Source organism: Rissa tridactyla, chromosome 1, assembly GCF_028500815.1.
Source record: "Rissa tridactyla isolate bRisTri1 chromosome 1, bRisTri1.patW.cur.20221130, whole genome shotgun sequence".
Taxonomy (NCBI): domain Eukaryota; kingdom Metazoa; phylum Chordata; class Aves; order Charadriiformes; family Laridae; genus Rissa; species Rissa tridactyla.
The window spans coordinates 76,578,284-76,598,958 of NC_071466.1; the positions used below are offsets into that span (position 1 = coordinate 76,578,284).

At 42.0% G+C, this 20,675-nt stretch overlaps 1 protein-coding gene across 1 annotated transcript; it reads left to right on the top strand.

Moving 5' to 3' along the window:
- The first annotated feature begins 370 nt into the window (after positions 1-370).
- Positions 371-18,724, top strand: RP2 (RP2 activator of ARL3 GTPase). The gene is made up of 5 exons (XM_054187068.1): positions 371-557; positions 9,225-9,890; positions 11,521-11,635; positions 12,794-12,879; positions 16,111-18,724. Exons 1-5 carry the CDS (start codon positions 417-419, stop codon positions 16,192-16,194), a joined length of 1,092 nt encoding a protein of 363 aa, XP_054043043.1. The 5' UTR covers positions 371-416; the 3' UTR covers positions 16,195-18,724.
- Positions 18,725-20,675: the final 1,951 nt, after the last annotated feature.

Here is a 20,675-nt window from a genome sequence, read left to right on the forward strand (position 1 = left end):
TCGAGTCTCTTTCGCCCGTGACAGTAACTGGAAGGTGATCTCCCTGGCTTTATCTCGGCACACGAGCTTTTCCATCTTTTCTCCCCCCTACCCCTGGCCCCAGGTCCTGTGGAGGGGAGGGTCAGTGGGCGAGCAGCCTGGGCAGGCAGCTGGCCAAGGCAGCCCCCCCACCGGGCAACAAACCCTCAGGGGCAACTCCGCAGCCTTCCTCCCCTCCACCTCCGGCACTCAAATCCGTGAAATCTTGGGGGAAAATATCTTCGAAACGGGGAGCGGGAAGTGTCGCGGTCGCCACGGGAGACGGGGGGCGGGCGGAGGAGGGAGTAAACCGGAAGCGGGCGGGGCGGGGCCGGGCCGGCGCGCGCTCCCGCCCTCCTACCCCTCTCCCCGCGGGCCGGGCGGGCGGCGGCATCGCCATGGGCTGCTTCTTCTCCCGCCGCAGGAAGCCGGCGCAGGGCGGACAGCAGCAGCAGGCACCGGGGAGCGGCCAAGAGGCGGCGGGCGGTGAGGAGAAGGCGCCGCCGCAGCCGCAGTACAGCTGGGACCAGCGAGCCAAGGTACCGCCCCGTTCGGGCCGGGACTGGGGCCGGGCGGCGGTACCGGCCGTCTCGGCGGGTCAGCGCCTCGCCCCTCTCCGGCCGCCGCGGGGTCGTGCGGGGCTTGTGGCCGCGGTGGGGCCCCCGCGCCGGGCGGCGGCCGGTCGCCACGGGGGCAGGGAGGGGGCGGGGGGGGGGACGCCACGGGGGCAGGGAGGGAGGGAGGGAGGGAGCGAGCTCGGCTACCCCCGGTACCGGTGTTAGGGCTCGGTCCGTGCAGTTCGGTGCGGTTATTTAAAACATTTAAAAAAAAAGCCCAAACCAACCCACAAGTATTAAGCCTGAGGATTTTACCCGGTAGCCTCAAATTGCGCAAGGGGGTGCTGCGGCCGCCGCCGTTGCGAGCGCTGGTCCCCGGTCAGGCCGTGCCCCGGCGTGGCCGTGGGCGGTTCGCACCGCGCCGTGCGGGCTGGCCGGGGCCATCGGCTGGGCTGTGACAGCGGCCGCGGGCACTGGGGGGATGTCTGTCTGTCCGGACGTCCCTCCGTCCGCCGTCGGGATTTCTGGTACAGCTTGGAGCCCCCGCGGGTGCGTGCTGCAGCCGGCAAAGCCCTGTCATGGCAATTAGCGGGGCAGTTATCTGTTTGTACCTGCGTGAGCTGGAGTCCCGCACCCGGTGCTTCACTGGAGGCACGAAACTTAGAATTATACAACGATTTAGGTCGGAAGGGACCTTAAGAATCATCTAGTTCCACCCCCCCTGCCATGGGCAGGGACACCTCCCACTAGACTGGGTGTCCTGACTGTCAATAATATTTTTTCTTCCTGCTTGGTTCTTTGGGTTGGGTTTGTTTTTGGTGTTTTTTTTTTTTTGAAGTTGTGTTTTTTGGGTGGTTTTTGCCTTTTTTTTTTCTTTTAAGGTAGAGGAAGTAGAACTAGCCCATCAGTCCCTGAAGTGACAGATAAAGACAAATCCTTTCTAGTGCTGTTTCCTGACCTGTTGACAGCAAATGCGAAGTCTCAAGCAGGAAAGCACTTCAGTGCTGGATTAAATATATGTCTTCCCCACCCTCGTTTCAAGTTTCACTTCCTAAATGCATCATGACATCATAGCCCTGCTGGGTCTCCCCTCCTCTACAGCTGCTTTTGGGTGGGGGAAGGAGAAACCGGGGCAGGCCATAAACTTAATTGATGTGGTTTTAACAAACAGAATCCCCAAACCTTTAGGCCATATTTTACAACTAGAGAAAAGAAAATGTGTGAACTTATTTGAATGCTTAGTTTGCTTGTTTTTTAAATTTAGCCAGGTGCTCCAGGGTGTCCCTTAATTCTTCCAAGTAGATTAAGACAAGCTCAGATGGAGATGAGCTAGAGAGTGTGCGCGTGGCCCGGAGGAATCAGTTCCTTGAGGATAAAGACAGTTGATCTGTGTTGGGCTTGTTGCTCTGACTTGCTAGCGGGTATTTGCAATGCAGGGTTGGAGAGAGGAGGGGAGAGTGGCAGCTTGTTACTTGAATGGAGTCTGTTCTCACAGGGAGAGGGCTGTACTGACACTGTATTTTAGAGTGTCAGAACAAATCTTAGCTCTGTGCAAAAGTACATTACTAAGCGAGCATTTGAAATCATAGGATTTAATCTTAGAGCAAATTCATCAGCTGCAGCTCAACTGATACAAGAGTTTCTATCCCAACAGCTTATATGGCACTAACTTCTAAAACTAACAGGAGGAAAGTCAGGACGTAGAAACACTTGCTTCAGAGAACAGCCAGCCTTGTTGCTAAGGAGATGATTGTTGTTAACATGCTGGAAGTAGGCTCAAGCTAACAGATGAGGATATTAGAGCACCAACAATCTATCTCTGTGGAGGGAAAAAAAAATGTAATGTATTGCGTGTACAACAACTTCCTCCTTTTCTATAAAAGACTCTTAGAAACCAGAAGAATCAGCGAGTTTGGGCTGTGCTACTGAACTGTGGAAGCCATCAGATTAGCTGCTTAATTTTGTAGTGTATAGATCAAGAACAGCTATTTGACGTTTAAGCCCGTTTCTCTTGTTCTTTGCAGCCTTATCTTTCATTGGGCTTTTGGGTGTATGCTTAGTACGTTAAACCAGGAAAGCAGTACAGAGACACCTGATCTTAGGTAAAGGAATACTGAGCCCTTAGCATGCTAAACGTGTTGATCCCAAGTTCGTATTAAGTGATACTGTCAGTGTTAATGTAGTAGTGTTAAGTATTGTCTCTGATATGTTTTTGTGTTATCTATTGCTTTCTCACTTCTGATGCATCACATAATTATACTTACTCATTTCACGGTTTGTGTTGTACACAAAGTTAGAGCGAAGCCAGTCAGAAAACTTCTCATCAAGACCCTTTTTTTGTTCATCAAGTGATGAACAAAAAGTTCACCTGTTCATTCTGAAGTTAAAGTAGTAGTTAAACAGAAGTTTAAAGTTAATTTGTTCATTCTGAACAAAAAGTTGAAAAATGTATTCTGAACCCAGAAAACCTCAACTCTGTCAACAGATGTGTGGTCTTTGGATGTTCTTTTCCTGTTATTTTTAGTAATGTGTCAATGCACCATTTGGGTTGGAGGTGTGCTTCTACCTTTAGGCTCTCCTGCTCGGTGATGCAATTTGGCTACAGAGCGCAGTTCTGCAAGCAGCTTTGGCAATTGTCTGCTGTTCTTTCTTGTAAACCTATCCTCTGTACGTTCTTACAGGTGGGTAAGTCTTGCTGCTCAGACACTCCATCTGTCTTCCCGTAAACTAATGCCATGCTGACGCTCTCACTGTAGACAGAGAAATGTAGGCACGCTCCTGTGCACACTTGTCTGATTAGGGATGTGAAAAAAAGGGTACTGCTAGCTGACAGCTGTGCTGGAAGAAGCTCTGAACCTGAGGAATTCCTCCAGTGAAATTATTTCTTCTCCTTCTGAAGGACAGCACTGCTAGCGTAGTCTGTTTTAATTGTGTTCTGGTGGCAGAAGGTGATGAGTATTGGTACTGTCTGCTGGTGTAGACCTAGCCAGAGAGTAATATGGCAATATCCTAGTGACCACGTAACTCTTTTATAATAGTGCCAAAAATGGACTGTGTGGTAGAAAACTCCAAATACAAAATATTATAAGATGCTGATAGTTGAATTGAAATTAAAGAAACTATATGAATTTGAGGGGCCTTTTTAGATTTCTACGTGATCTCATTTAAGTGAGGACAGAAGTCTCTGTTTTTAAGGCATGCAGAAATTAATGACATTTAGATTGTGTCTTAAGTCTGCTGGGATCTCTGTAGTGCTTCCTGACCCTTGGGTTTGGAGAACTGTGTGAAGGTTACTTACAGTGCAACAGAGAGTCAAAGGATCAGCCTATCTTGAAAACAGAAGGGAAAAGGGTGAGTGTTTGGTTCCTTGCTGCTCTGGGATTCTTAGTCCAGGAGAATAAGTAGACCACAGTTTATTAGAGAGTCTGTTATTGCTGCACCTCATCCTGGGGACTTGTCATGTGTTTATGTTATTGGGCTGTCATCAGAGTCCCCTTCTCACCAAGCGTGGGAGAGGAACTCAGTGGTGCTCAGCCTTCTTCAGCTAGCTTTCCACCTGGAATGTAAGATTGTGTTTCTGCTCCTGGCCTCCCTTTTCCTTTCCCATGTTACTACTTTCTGTGTGACTAACATTGTTTACACGTGTGACCAGAGCGATCAGCAGGAACTGAATAATGGGTACATATTCACTGAGGTTTTGTGTCTTGTGATGGCAGATACACCTGCGTGTTGTGACCTTCTCTGCAGGAGAAGAAACACAAAAATCTACATCATCTTTTTTGCTGTTGTCGCATGTTTAAAGAAGTAGGATTAGAGTAATTATGATCACAATGGCATTTAAAATTTAGAGGGACTTTCCTTCACGGCTGATTTTTCCTTTTAGGAGGAACAAGTAAGGTTTTGTTTTATGTCAGTTGACTTGCAACTTAACAGCTTTAGTTGATAGGAAACACACAGCTATCATTGCTATATCACGCTGTGATGGCTGTTTTCAAACAGTTTAAAAAAAACTCAGAGTGTAACTTTCTACATAAATAATAGATAGTCTTTTGTTAGTTACCTTACATCTGAGGATTCTGCTAGAGTGTTCTGAGCTGACGTGGACATCTTGAACTATCTAGAGTTTGTTTAAGTAGCCACTTCATGTTTTATTTTGGAATATAAATAAAAGCACTTTTTTTTTCTTTTCCTAACTAGGCAGTGAAATTTTTGTCCTTAAATCCAATGCATCTCCCTTATCCTTTCCAGTGCACCAGAAGAGCTACTGCTGTATTTCTCAAAACATAGCCTATCAACTGAGAAAGAGTCAGCAGGTTCATATTAAACAATATTTCCAGTTACATCAGATATAGGCATGTAGTAGTTTCCTTTCTTCTTCTTTCTCTTCTCCAATCTGCAGTATTTGGCAATGGCTTGTTGCTCAGAAAAGGATGAGTATGACTGTTTTGTGCTATTATGGATACTCTGGAAGAGAGGGAAGGTTACAAAGAATAGAAGGAAATGTGGATTCAGACTGTTGTATTGGCCACACTTAAAGTCACGGTGTCCAGGAGACGCTCCAACATGAAAAATTGTATACTAGTGACTGGAACCTGTACGTGTTTTTCCTCTTTCTAGTTTCTTAGGCAACAAAAAAAGGTGGAAATCTGACAGAGGTAACTTCAACAAACACTCTCCAGAGGATGTTGCAACTCAGTGCTGAAGGGTGCCAATCCCATGCAAGTATGAATATGCAGAAGTGTCTAGGCCTGGGAATGCACTTTTCTTGCTTGTTTCCTTTCTGTTAATTCCCCTACTGACAAAAATAGCATGTAAAGCCTCTTAAGTTTGTGTCTCTACCCTATAGCTGCAGATCTTAATGTCACTGGGTCATTAGCCAACTTTTGTGTGTCATCGACTGTATATAAGTCCATCGCTGAACCACCGTCTGTGGTGATTCAGAGAGATAGGGAATGATTTTTTGAGAGTGATATTTAAAAGAGAAGACCTTAGCGTAAGGGGTTTAGAAAGACCACAAATTATTGTTTACTCAGCAGGCTAGACCCAGGTGACTAGGGGAGAACCATAATCCATTAACAGTACCTTCTCATATTTGTGTTGGCATATCATTGCTGACTAAAACTCCTTTCCTGATGGACCTGGTGAAAAAGTCTTGTTAAGACATGAGCTCATGCCAGAAAGAGTTCAAGAAGCTGTTGAGATCCTTGGTGATTCTAGGCATAGTTACCCCTAAAAACTCTGAGGGTCTAGTACTTCTAAATCTTCTTCCAAATGGGAGCTGCCTGGTCTTGGCGCCAGTAAACCGGGTAATGGTGGCTGAAGAGATGCAAGTCATCTGCAATCTTCACATCTGGCCTCTGACCTTCTTGCAAGACAAGCGTTTGTGGGAAGGAAAGCTGCTTAATACACCTTGCACTTGTTGCATCAGAACTTCCTAGCGTTCTTAGCAATTGTGACCAACTTCTGTTTGCCTTCGCTTCTGTCTTTTCTTTGTCCTTTAAAATCCCTGCTCCTTACAGTTTGTCCGGTCCTTTGTAACAGACGTATCAATGTCATCACTGATGACCGAAGATGAGACTTCTGTACCTCTGTTGAGGGGGAAGAAAATTGTGTAAGCAGGGATTACATTTTCTTCATCATATCTGGTTATTTTAAGTCGTTCTATGGAGTAATTTCTGACCCTGTGCATAGCACTTCTGTGAGAAGGTTTCAACTCTTGAGCTGTGCCTGTATCTATTAATGCATGAGTCGTATCTACCTCAAACTCTTTAAATTCAGCTGAAAGCATTAAAAGTTGACTGTCATAATATGGACTTATACCAGCCTGGGGCAGGGGGGAGGAAGACATTTAACAATGTATTAAGGGATGGAGAGTAAAGCATCTGTCTGGGTGGGGTGGACGAATTTGGACAAAGTTCATTGAAGCTTTATCCAAACGCAAAGGATAAATAGATGAGTTATCAAACAGTGGATTTTTGCTGACCTGTCACGTGCTTAAGATTTTGCAGCAAAAGTTGCACCAGATGAATGGTTATGGTTGTATGAGGCTGCAGATGTTATCACCTTCTGTTGCTTTTGGTTTTCCTAGCCTGCTTTCTTGCTGTGTTGCCTATGACAGAGCTTAAGAAGCAGTTAGTGCTGACTGTCGGGGAAGGAATGTGGATGCAGTGATTTAATATTAACCTGTTGACGATAGCTGCAGACTTCAGTGCTGGTAAGCATGAAACTCCACATTGAGCATATTTGCAGCTGTTGGATGCATCCTCAAAATCGTAGTTCTGCCTTCACGCTCTTTTCTCTGTCATGTTTCTTTTACCCAGGGGAAGGGAAGCATTCAGATCTGGTACAGTCCCTTGGGTTACCTCCCCTTCACAGGGGCAATAACCCAGGGCGGGAAGAGAGCATTAAATCTATTTCACTCAGTCCCTCTAATTTGGACAGCAGTCTTAGTCAATAAATACTCTTGGTCTTTAAAAGGAAAACTGCAAAGCAAAATTAAAGGAAATTGGCAAACTCCCTGGCGTCGTGAACAAACTGAGAAGTAAGAGTTGTGTCAGTGCAGAACTCTTAATTCACATCAGGCAAATAAAAGTTGAGCTCCTGAAACTGGTAATAAGCTGACTTTTTTTTTTTTTGTCATTAAACTCAGCTACTGCTCTTTCTCAAGTGCTCTCATTTGAAACAGTAAGCTGTGGGCTAGCTGAATAACCGGTGTTTTTCACCTAGGCCTAACTAAAATTGCAAGGTGAAGTTGAAGTTTCACACGCCTCTGTAAAGGCTGCTGTGTAGGGTGAGCTAGTGCTGCTTCAGAGGCTTTTCAGAGCACAGCAATTTAGAAGGACATGCTTAGGTGCCAACTTTCAAAAAAGCTGTAAGTTCCGGAAACTTTGAACTTCTCCTTCCGAAGAGAAGTAACTGTTCCTCTGTACCCTGTTTTGAAAGCAGTAAGCCTGTCTCCCAAGGTTATTAAAAAAAAAAAAACAAACACACCGTATATATACATAAGTGTTCTAGGAGATGCCTGGGAAGAACGTGTCCAAAAGCAATTTTGATACTTCTGTTCTCAAGTATGAGAGAATATAAATTGCTTTAATATATGGATCAAATATGTGACATTATGTGAGACTTAAGACCTTAGAGCGTTCGAATTCTAATCATACTGTGTGGTTGAGTCTCCATTCTGTGTCCCTTACCATTTGAACCTCCTGATTTTAATTGTAACTCTTCCAACTAACTTTCCTGGACGTGTACTAGTGGTATTAAATATGATTGAGGGGAGACTTCTAGGAAGTGATCTTCACTGTCTCAACTTCCATTATATTTGGAAGATTCATCAGCTGCAAACCTCCTTTCCTGTCCAGAGGTCAAATATGTTGTACATAAAGAAGTACATTTTATCGATTGGTTGAGACTTTTAGATTCCATTAGCTGTTCCGGACAAAAGCTGCCTAGGCTGAGCTGGTTTAGTGAATTTCTGGTGCTAGCCCATCCTGGTTTCTGCCTTTTTCCGCTCTCTAAATCTCACGCGGAAGTTTGAAATGCTGAAGAGGAGGAGGAGTTTCTTACAAATCGGGCTATACAGAAACTGTTGTAATGTGTTAACACTGATTATGGTGCAGCAAGCTTTAGGGCCCTTGGGCTGATAATCAAATAGCAGGTTTGTGATGTGGTCTTGTGTTAGACTAGTTGAGGTACTTCTATACTTCTAAGTGCTATTTTAATAAGCTTTCACAAGAGGGCAGAGTAGAATTTGCTCCGGGAAGCGTAATTGTCTTGAGACTCATGTATATCTAGAAATGACTCAGCTCAGACTCCTTCAGTGTTACGGCACCAGCTGAATTATTCATGTTGTCCACCTGTATCGCATACCATCCTGGGTGCTCTGTGGCTCTTCAGTCTCCGCTCCCCAGCGGAGAGTCCCAGGGAAAGCCACAGCCTCTCTCAAGTGTCCCACCCTGGCAAGGGGATGCTGGAGCATGGAGGAGGAGAAGTCTGTAAACATGACCCCTGCACCAGCACTGTCAAGGTTTGCTTGTTGGTCGTAGCTAAAACAGTGACGTAGCTGCTGTTAGCACAAAAATCTTGTAGTTCTTAGCACGAGGTAATGCTGTGGCGCATATAAGCAAGCTCTTAGTAGCTGGTAAACTCAATAAAGGAAATACCTTGCTGCTTTCAAAGCTGTTTCCTTGCAACCTGTTGAGGTGTGGTAAAATATGACTAAGAAAGCTACTTGAAAAGAAAATACTGTGTATCTCTAGCTTTATGAATCTTTAAGTATGTTGGCCAATTCTTTTATTACAGTTATTATATTATACCCATGATCCTTGTTGAAAAAGCTTAGAGTTCAGAGAGAAAGCTAGCTCCCTCCGCCGTCTTTCTTTATTAGAGGGCAAACTAAGTTTGGTTTTTTTCCAGCAGCATGTTAGAAGTGTAGTTCCAATTCTCTGTTGTACCTCACTACTGTGCATTACAGTAGTTTAGCTAAAAGAACTTCTGATCTTTCATCACTCTTTGAAGAGTTTTCTGGCAGGTTATCCTGTACAATTCAGTGCTGCCTCAATTAATGCAAGGCAATTGACATTTAGTATTATAATATTCTCTGTATATGAAGACTTTAATGTGCTGCTTTTTTTTTCCTTCCTCCTTCAGGTTGATCCCAAAGATTACACTTTTTCCGGACTTAAAGATGAAACTGTGGGTCGACTGCCTGGAAAAGTTGCAGGGCAACAATTTGTCATTCAGGACTGTGAGAATTGTAGTATCTACATATTTGACCATTCTGCTACAATCACTATTGATGACTGTGTAAACTGCCGAATCTTTTTAGGACCAATAAAAGGTAGCGTCTTTTTCCGTGACTGCAAAGACTGTAAATGCATAGTGGCCTGCCAACAGTTTCGCAGTCGGGACTGCAAAAAGCTGGAGGTATTCTTGTGCTGTGCCACCCAGCCCATTATTGAGTCCTCCACAGGTATGAAATTCGGATGTTTCCAGTACTACTATCCTGAGCTTGCTTTACAGTTTAAAGATGCTGGACTGAGTATCTTCAATAACACATGGAGCAACATCCATGACTTTACCCCTGTGTCAGGAGAAAATAATTGGGGCCTTTTGCCCGAGGATGCGGTAGTACAAGATTACGTTCCTCTGCCCAGCTCTGAGGAGCTGAAAGCTGTCAGAATTTCTACCGATGCTACGAGGAGCATAATACCAATAACTCGAGGGCGGAGACACAAAAGCAGCGATGAATCGTGTTTGGCCGTGTTTTTTGCTGGTGACTACACAACTGCAAATGCCAGGAAGTTAATTGATGAGGTAAGTGACCTTTGTCTGCCTTCAGCTTTTTGAATTTCTAATTGAACTTTCCTATGGATAGCCTCTGGTGCTCCCTGAAGGGGGAACGAAGAGGCTCTGCTTGTCTATTAACCATACCAAGAAACTGCGCTGTTTAAAACTTTAAAACAAGGTAAGAGATTAGAGCTCATCTGATGAGACAGTTGTTTTACAGCTGACATCCTGTGACTGGCACATCTGTCCTTTAACAGTACCAGTGTTTTTTTTCCTCCACGGCACACCAAAGCTACTTTCTGAAGAAAACGTGTAGTTGATTTGATGAACTTGGTCAAACATAGAGTAAGTGATTGGCAATGCTTGTGAAAGGGATATAGCCAATTAACTTGTTAGCTTATTGCCCTGAAAGTCATAGCTAACAAAACAGTCTGTCATGAAAGTTTTTCCAGTACTAACAGAGACTTTTTAAAAAAAAAAAAAAAGTTAAATTGTATCCCCACTGCCACCCGGTATTGGAATTTTTTTTCTGGAAGAGGCAATAAGTGTTTGTCATAGATGATCAGCTGCCTTCGATTACTTAAATAGCTGGTGCTGTCTCTCTCTCTTTTTTTTCCTTCTTGCTGTAAAGCAGCACCTCCTAAGCTTGGCTGCGTTTGGGCTTTCCTGGGACTAAAATCTGGGAGTGGCCGGCTGCTTTTAGCACCCTGGAGTGCCAGGGATGACAGAGCAGGGCCAGTTACCATGAGCTACAGCTTTTGAGAGAGGTATCTGCAAAAGCTCCCGATGCCAGTGTTGTATGATCAACAAAACAACCAATGGAGTTTCCCCTGGGTTTTTAACTGCAAGGGAAGAAAGCTGTAGGGCTTTCCCATGCCCCGCCACTCCACCACCAACAACCTCCCCCCCGCCTAGTTGTCTTTGTGGAACTGAGTTACTAACAGCTACTCTAGGGAAGGGAAATAGCAAAATACAGCTTGGTTTCTTCTGCAGAAGGAATAGCTACAGTAAAGAGGATAATAATGTGTTCTCCTGTACTAGTAGTTCTTTAGAAATTAGAGTTAAGAAGATGCTAAAAGACTAGTTAGTGAGATTCTGTGGAAATCTTACTGCTCTGTAGATTGATTGCTTTGAAAGTACCAATACAGTTGCTCCTTCTCCACATGCTTTTAGTTTCTTATTAGATTTGAAGTAAAAAGCTGTGTGTGTTCGAAAGTTTATAACTTTTTTTTTTCCAAAATGGAAAACTTCAGCAATGGATAGATGAGAGTTTGAGCTAACGCTTGACTGAACTGTTGCAGACTGAGAACTAACTGCTTGACTCCAGATGCTGAATGCTTTTAATTCCCATTAGTTTCAGTTTGTGAGGGATTGTGGGGGGAAAAAACTCACAACCCTGGGCCGTAATATAAAACAAAATGTTCACATTTACTCCTCTAGGTGCACTAGGGAAGAAGAGAAAATCTGGATGAATGGAATGAAAATAAACAGAAGTGTAGAAAAAGCAAATGGCCTTTGAAAAGAGCAAAAAGGGGTCTCTGCTCTGTGGCTCAATGCACATGGGGAAAATGGGTGTATTCCAGTGTCATTTGGGTAGTCAAGGTGAACTCTCTGCCTTTAGAAGCGTTTTTAACATGAGTTCTTTCTCTGTTAACAGATGACTGTCAAAGGCTTTCAGCTGGTACAGACTAAAGAAGTCTCAATGAAGGCAGAGGATGCTCACAGAGTTTTCCAGCAGTGTGCATCAGAATTCATTCCACTACTCGAAAAAGGTGAGTTTGTGTTGTTTTCTTTCTCCTTGATATAGAAATCTAGCTCTCAGTAGAGGGTTCTGGAGAAGAAAGAGGAATGAAGGAGAAACTTGTGTTTCAAGGGCATAGTGTAAAACCAGTTGAGATGAGTTTTGAAAGCCTCAGTGAGACCTTAAACCAGCCAAAACTCCTGAAGGCATCAGAATCGAGCTATTCCACGTGTATTTTGTGGCTTTGCCTCCCCTCTAGTGGTCCAACTGCATAGCTCAGGAGCAGTGGCACATGCAGGTCTGTCTGGGGTGGTCAAAAGAAGCTCATGCTTTTAGACTTGTAAGTTATCGCCATTGCTGCTCTACCACCTAGATGTTCAGTGTTTCTGTATACATATTTAAGCAAATCAGTATAGATGTGTATAAAACAGGCAATTAACAGTTAAATTCCTGTCAGAGTATTTCAAAAGCCTTTTTATTGATCTGACTGTAATTGGGTTTTGTCTCCTCCTGCAGAAGTACTGACATCTTGCCATCTGTTACATGCTAAAGCTCAATACGCGCTCCCAAACTCAGTAGCAGCATGCAGGTTTTTTTTCCATAGTAACTTAAGAGGTCTGTGATGCTCATTGCAAGAATAGGACAGAAGTTATTGTACTTATCAGGTGACAGTCTAGTTTAAAGGCTATTTTGCACCCATGTGGGAAGAAATAATGTGTTCAGAACGAAACCAGAGAAAGGGGATCTGCAAATAGTGGGTGAGAAGTCGTCTGAAAATCAGGCAGTTTGCTATCTTGGGACTGAGGCAAAAATGCCTGAATGACTCAGTCCTACTCCAGATGTCTGTGAAATGGCTCACTATTTGAGCAGTACAGTCTGACTCACTTCCATGGTGCCCCGCGCTCCATAGCGTTTTTGTGCCATTGCTGCCTTTCAAGAAGTAAAACTGGAATCCTGCCAGAATCTCTGCAAAAATGAACATGGAATTGCAGATATTTTCTTCTCAGATAACACTGTACTTTGAAGCTATGGTTAAGTGTTTTTAATTCTTTTTCCTGCATTATGGCTGCTCCAGCAAAAACCATAAAATGCTTCTTGCAAGCTTCACAATTCCCTATGGGTTGAGAAATCTACTGTTTCAATGCCAAGCTTAAAAGTAGCATTGATTCTAGATCAAACTATCTTCTAGGTCCAGTGGTTGCTTTGGAGTTTAATGGTGATGGTGCTGTGGAAGGATGTCGAAGCACTATAAATGATGTTTTTAGTGGGACCAAGGTAAGCTGGTGTACTGATTTATTGTTAGAAAATGTTACAGAACATTTTCGTGGTCAAGCTGTAGCATTGACATACTGCACGATCTTTTAGGTATCTGAATATCCTTTTTTTGTTTGTTTTGGCTTGGTGTTTTTTATAGTCAAAACTCAAGTTGCTTTTCAGAGACAAGAAAAACTGCACTAGGAAAGAGAGTACTAAATCCTCATATCCACTGAAGAATAGAAGATTTCCACTTAAAACTTCTATTTCACATGATAGTAAAAAAAAGTTCTATAAATACAGTAGGGAAAAGCTCTGCTCCAAGTCATATACTGCAGTCTGCTTTGCGATGTCCTAGTCTATTAAACCCTGACAAAGACAATAGGATGGGATTTCAACTTTTTTCAAGGTTTACTTTTGCGGTGTAGGATATTGCAGAATGCCTTCCTTCAAAGGCATTTTGCTTTTTTCTTCTGTCAGCTTGTTTTACTGCAGCGTCTTTACACCACACCTCCTCTTTGCTTGCCCTCCCCATTTCTCTGAACGGCAATGGTTTTGAGAAAGTTTCTGGAAACAGTTAGAGCACTCCTGATAATGAGAAAGTGACAAACCTTTTGCTTTTAAGCAGCTGTTCAAAGAAGAATAGAATGTCTTTGAGACATGGTGTCCATACAGCTCCTCGTTGTCTTTCAGTTCCTTTTGAAAGTGTTACTCAGAACTAGACTGCCCAGTTTCTGGAAAACAGTCATCTTTTAATAAGTCATCTCAAATGCAGCTAATGTTTGCTTTTTTTTGTGTTTGCTGTTGCACCAGCAAAATCCTGATGGCTATCTGAGTCTAGAGAATACTACAACTACAGCCTGAGCAGTGGTGTGATGTTACTGATGCTTCTTGTGACCCAAAAGTCATCACTGCAAATTTTGCCATAACAATAGCTCTTTAAGCAGGAACTTACAGTGGCTTTTTTTAGTGTGGTTAGCATTTTATTTTTTTTTTTATACAGGACAAATATGATACTAGGTAGGTAATTCACTGGTTCTTCTACCTCTCTTTCTCTATTCAAAGACTGAAGTGATACTAGTTATTAGAACAAATAAAATTTTATATTTTCCTCACTAAAATGACTGGTGTCTGTTGTTATAACACTATGAATGCCCTGATCTTGGATGCATCGCAAAACCTCAGCTGGTGCACTTCATGCTGTGAAGGAAGCATTGTTCTTGGAGGTGATCTGTAGTGTTAAGGTTCAGTTCCAAGTGTAAAATTAATTACTGCATCTGGATTTAAAACTTCTGTTTACAGCCTTGGTTCCATAGTAAAACCTACCTCACTTATGAAATAACTTGCTGCAGTAAATTAAGAAGCAAGGGTTCCTGAGAAGTATATATCTTTAGATAAAATGTAGCTCCAAAACTTCTGATAAACGCTGGGTTTGTGCATGGATTCCCCAGACAATTGAATATCATGAGCATACATTTTTTTAAAAATTTATTTCTTTCTCAGGATAATTTAGAAGCAGTTTAGGGAGTACAAACTTCAGACTTATTACTACCAGAAGGTTCAGGAATGCTCTGTAAAATGGTTTCACCACATTGTTGGCTGCCCTTATCATGTTTGAGAGTTGTTATAGAGCTCAGAAAGAATTAGAGGTATCCTTGATCAAGAAACAACTACAAAAGCTCTTAGGAAGGGAAGACGTGTATCCTGTAAGACTTTGCAGCAGATTGATCTGCTTCTAAGCAAGTGGCTACATTTGCATTTAAAACCCGCAATTAAAAATTATTAATTTAATCTGTTAATAACCTTAATTTCACCAGGCTTTTGTTTCTGAAATAAATCTGATAAACAACTCTAGATACTTTAGTAAGGGTAGAAAAGTTCTTCAGCAATAGCACCACCAGACCTTTTTGAGCTGTTTGGTAGAAACAACATATTACAAGGAGAGCTCTACGCTGTGCGTTTAAGCGGACTTTCTATTTGTGTGAACTTGGTACATCTACACTTTTTACCTCTGACATTCTTTCTGGTATGACCTTTGCACTTTTTTTGGCACGCTTTCTAGTATTGTTCCTCCATCTCATTGCTTATTTGTAAAATACTCTGCAGAATATAAATTGTAATATCCTGGTAGGGAAGGATGCTGAAAGAAGATATCCAATTGTTGTGACCGTGGTAGCAATCGCTGTCTCACCAAACGACTGCCAGATAACTAGTAGATATTCACAAGTCCCTTCAAACAGAAGTTTACCATGTGTCTAAGCAACAGTCTACGAAACTACTCACTTTGTTATGATCTTTTTTTTTTAAATCAGAAATTTACTGGACAATAGGATATTCATTTTAAAACATAGTTTAAGTAAACCAATTGAAGGAACTGTCATAGTTTACATTCACGTGGTATTCTGAGCTGAAGCAGAAAAGTGGTGACTGTAGGAGCATAGTCATCTGGAATAACCTATCCCTGCAGTCCCAGTGCACTTTGGAATAGCTCGGTGGGCTGTACCAACACTGATGTGCTGAGACAGTGATAATTTCCTGTTGATGTATAGAAAATACAGGATAGTAAGAACTCAATTGAGGCTATCACTTATGTGTTCAGATTGATAAACACTTTCTGTTCCACTGAACTATTTGGGCATTGCCTAAGGCATTTGTAGCTCATTTGCTGAAAGCTTTCAAAGATGATTGTCCTAGAGCTTGGACTTCAATGTGCGTTGATCAATTTTGAAAAATGCAGATGTAATTGAAGTTATTTAAAAAAAAAATAAATTATAAAAATCATCTGATGAAGAAGGAACTAAGTTTTTTTGAGGGGAATATAGTGCAAGGGAGTCCTTCCTATGAACTCTGCCTTTCTGTTAAATGAACGCTTAATGGTAGTTTAAGGGTTTTGTGTGTTTTTTTCCCCCCCCTCTCCTGGACAGAGTTTGACTCTACCAAGCAAAATCCATCTAAATGGACACTAGCTGAAGCTGTGACCCCTGAATAATCGAGCCCCAAAACTTTAATTCCCATGAGTGGAAGGCTAGGGTTACTGCTGCTAGCATGTCTGCTAGGAACAGATCATGGTAACAAAGAGTTCATTGGGGCTAAGACAATTCTAGGGCTATTCTATCACACAGTGGAAACCAACAGAGTTGTGACTCTCGTGAAATGCAAAAATAAAAATAACCGTTACTGTCTCTGAGTGAGCAAAGACTACTTAACTTCTTTATTAGTGATGCATAACTATTTCCTTGTTTAATAAAACAGGTTTTCGTATCGGAGAGCAAGGCATCAGCGTCTCAAGATGTAGACAATTTCTACAACTTTGCTGACATGCAGATGGGAATGTGAAGTTTGATATGAAGCTGTTCACGTATGGTTTGTCTTGGCACTTCGATGTCACTTGGCTTGAATGTTGCAGTAGTATCTGAGAAGTTTTGTCATTTGGTTTTGTATTTCTCATATCTGTTTTATAAAGCTATCAGTGGTTTTAATACCATATTACCTGAACTGGAGTAAATGGCATAGCTCTGTGTTTGAAACTTATGTTTTGACTCCAGAAACAATGAAGGTTTTCTACTAACTTTTTACAGTGATTTCTAAACTTGTATTGACACTTGAATGTTTCTTGTCAACATCTAATGGTAAAACATATTTGAAAAGTGCAATGCTGATCCAAATTTGATGCAGTAGTAATTGTTATCTTTAACTCAGACACGTTGTTTAGAAAGCGCAAGGCTGCACAAAACTCACTGTTCAAAACTTTCCCACATGCAAATTTGTCTTCGTTGGGGTCAGGGAGGAAGCTGTAGTTGCTGAATTTTTCTGAAAGCCTAGGCTGAAATGAATTCTCCTTATAGCATGCTTTCAGAAGCAGTGTGTGACATTGACATACAAAATGTACATCTGGCTTATTCTGTTTCAGCATCTTTTTTGAATAAACTTGTTTGCAGCAGCACTTACACTGAGAGTTGTCGTAACAGCAGTTGGGTAAGTGAGCACTTGCCAGCCTTTCTGCCCTGAGGTGAATTCTGAGCACGAGGGCTCTGCCAAAGATGCTCCAAGGTCCACCAGGATCTCTGGCAATTCAGCTGCCTCTGGTATTCCCAGGTCATGTATGGGACATACGTGAGATTCCTTTGGACCAGAGTGATGAGTCTCTGGCACCTTTGTTGTTTGCTAGAAGGGACATACAGCAACCAGGGGCCAGAGAAGGGCTCTGATGGCATTAAAAAGGCTCTTCCTGCCTGCGAAGGTTTTCGACTCAGTAGTAGTACTGAAAATTTGGCTGTAAAGTACTACACACTGCTGTAGGGTTTATCTTGGATGAATTCTAAAAACAGACCAAAGAAGTGCTACTAGCATTTTGGGAGATGCATTTGAATAGGGATCAGTAAGGACACTGATTGTTATATAGTGCATATTAGAATGCAAATCTATATGGATGTTAAATACACGATTGATTTATTTTTACATATTACATCCTTACTGATTTTTTTCTACACAAACTTAAAGCTTGTGTCCAGGTTTACAAGCCCTCTGTAATACTTGAACGGTTTGTGCATGCAGACACACAAAACCAAATTGCTTAATTAAAATAGTGGCTTGCCAGTTTAGCCTTTACAATCCATTGAACGGACTGGGGCTGTGTTGAGGTGCTAAAGCAATAATTTCCTCATTATGGTCACCTGTCAAAAGGGAAGATCTTGTGCATCTTAACTGAAAATGAGTCTCGACTCATCAGTTTCACAGCTCTGGAGCTCCAAAAGCGGGTGGCTAAAAACACATCTCTCTCTCTCTCATTTTTTAGAATTAGCACAGGAAAGAATCTGTTCTCCTGGAATTCCTAATTCTGTCATGCCCGAGACATGTTCTGAGCTGTCATTTTGTTGCTACTACGCAAATGCTTGCCCTTAGTTTAAACTGTATATCGAGAATATGTCCTTAGGACCTCTTGTTAAATTTACGCATAGATTAAATAAGGAAGAATATCTTCTGAAGTCACTAAACTGTTAGTGTACTGAAGGTAAGAAAAATGTCACTTTTGTGAATGTTTTTATTTGACAACGTGAAGTAAAACCAAACTGTCACCAGAATCTGACTAGTGGTGGAAATTACCACTTATTTGCACTTAGCCGGACAGGATTTTTTTTATATGTGTGAGGAGAGGCTGTGAAAACAGCTGGAAATCTTAGATCAGTCTCCGAAGTACTATCACAACTCATCAATGAACATTTGCAGGAATTATTCTAGATACGTACAGTAAATGTATTTTTCTGGTATGGACAGTACATTAAATTGTATAATGTACTTCAGAACTGTCATTGTGTAATTTATCTAAGTAGCGGGTATGTTGAACCGTCTTGGTCTCTAAACTTTTACACATAACATTACCAAACTTGTACCTGATATGGTACAAGACTGATTATATGTATGTTTATAGTTTATTTTTTGTATCATCAACCTGCTCTGGAAAAACAGTGCTAAATTGATTTTTTTTTTTTGTAAGTAGTTTTCCCGGAGGACAGGATGATTAATTGAAAATTAATCTAGGCTTGAAACAGTGGAAAAACTTCTACATGGTAGAAAAGAGCAGCGTTGCTTTTTTCTTTTTTAACATGGATAGCCTGCTTATCAACATGAGTTTTTAATAAAAAAAATCACCTGAATAATGAAGGAGTTTTTCAATCCAATTATTTATCTTTTGACTTTAATTTCTTGCTAACAGGTGTTGAGAACACTTCTAGCTTAAGCATCAGGTATTGTATGTGTTACGGAATGGTACGTGCTTCATGTAGTCTTTGTATGTTTGTTGTATAGCTTTTTATGTCATTTGTATTGCACTGTGAATGTGATTCATAATAAACATTGAAAATCTAAACTCTGGGTTCTGGAAGACTTTTTAAAATTATAAAATATTGCAAAACATAATTACATTATATTAAGTATAAAAAAAAAAGAATTCCATGTTTAAACCGGGACTTTAAATGGATACTCATAGCTAATTGAAAATAAGCATTAATTCTGCAGTCATCCACCCTCCAAAAAAGGTGAATTTTTGACAGCAGGGATTTTCCCCCAGAGTCACTGAGGATATGATTAACTTTACACTGCAGTTTTCGTAGTAAAATATGGAAGAAGATATTCTTCTATCAAGCTGTAGAGATACAAGTACAGAGATTCCTGGATGGATACTGTTATCATAGAATCTTTATGACTGGAAAGGACCTTTGGCATCATCGAGTCCAACCATACACACACACAAAAGAACCCCCTACAATCTCTGCCACTAGAGCATGCCCTGAAGTGCCACATCTAGACGTTTCTTAAATACCTCTAGGGATGGTGACTCAACCACCTCCCTGGGCAGGCTGTTCCAGTGCCTGACCACTCTTTCAGTAAAGTAATTCCTCCTAATATCTAATCTAAACCTCCCCTGCCGCAACTTCACACCATTTCCTCTGGTCCTGTCATTATTCACCTGGGAGAAGAGGCCAACACCCACCTCTCTCCAGCCTCCTTTCAGGTAGTTGTAGAGGGCAATGAGGTCTCCCCTCAGCCTCCTCTACTCCAAGCTGAACATGCCCAGCTCCCTCAGCCTCTCCTCATATGACCTGGTCTCCAGACCCCTCCCCAGCCTGGTCGCTCTCCTCTGGACACGCTCCAGCACTTCAATGTCCCTCTCGTACAGAGGGGCCCAGAACTGAACACAGTACTCGAGGTGAGGCCTCACTAGTGCCGAGTACAGAGGCACGATCGCTTCCCTGCTCCTGCTGGCCACGCTATTCCTGATACAGGCCAGGATGCTGTTGGCCTTCTTGGCCACCTGGGCACACTGCTGGCTCCACCAGCACCCCCAGGTCCTTTTCTGCTGGGCAGCTCTCCAGCCACTCTTCCCCAAGCCTGTAGCGTTGCTTGGGGTTGTTGTGACTGAAATGCAGGACCTGGCACTTGGCCTTATTAAACCTCATACCGTTGGCCTTGGCCCATCGATCCAGCCTGTCCAGGTCCCTCTGTAGAGCCTTCGTGCCTGTTAAAGCGCTTCTCCCTGATCTGTGTGTGCATGTGGTTGTTTCTTTTTGTTTTGTTTTTTTAACTTGTAAAAGTTTCGTGCTTTTTAACTGTGCTTACCTCTTTGGGTATCAGATACATGCTAGTGATGTGCTTACAGCAAAAACAGATTGTGATGGTTATACCAGTAGAATTGTTCGTTTAGAAAGCAATTCCTTTGTATATTCCATTTAACATCTGAAAACAGTGAAACATTTCATAAATTTCCGTACTCAGCTTTAAACTGGTCAGGAATTACAGTCTTCCAACTAGAGATGGTCTGAGGTAACTTTTGTGAAGTGTATATGTTTGCTAAGAACATGAAGTATGGTATCAATATAATTTTCATTTGAATATATTGAGTTAAATTGTGAAGCTTTAGAGAATCAAAGCTTCTGGTTTACACTTAGCTATTATTGTACAATTTTACAGTTTAAAAAAAATCTCGTACCCCAATTGGCTCTGAGTTGCCTATTAATATTTTTTACATAGTATCTAAGTCACAGCAAAGCTGCCCTTAAGTATTTTCACAATTTTTACCAAACACATGCTCAAATACCAACATGCAGAAGCTTTGTGCCCTACTTGCTAGGAAGTCACCCCCTTCTTTTGTCGTATCTAATAGTCGTGCATAAAATGCATGGATTTAGAAGCAATCCACGTACCAGGCTGCACTTTATAACTGGGACAGATATTTTTTCAATTCCGAAAAGCAGCCTGGAACTTTTTATTGCAAAACATGTGCTTCGGTAATTCTGACTAATACAGACGAAAATGAGTGT

Coding starts and splice junctions, on each gene's coding strand:
- RP2 (XM_054187068.1), top strand. CDS start 417: ATGGGCTGCTTCTTCTCCCGCCGCAGGAAGCCGGCGCAGGGCGGACAG. Junction 9,891..11,520: donor CCAGGAAGTTAATTGATGAG/GTAAGTGACCTT, acceptor CTCTGTTAACAG/ATGACTGTCAAAGGCTTTCA. Junction 11,636..12,793: donor CATTCCACTACTCGAAAAAG/GTGAGTTTGTGT, acceptor ACTATCTTCTAG/GTCCAGTGGTTGCTTTGGAG.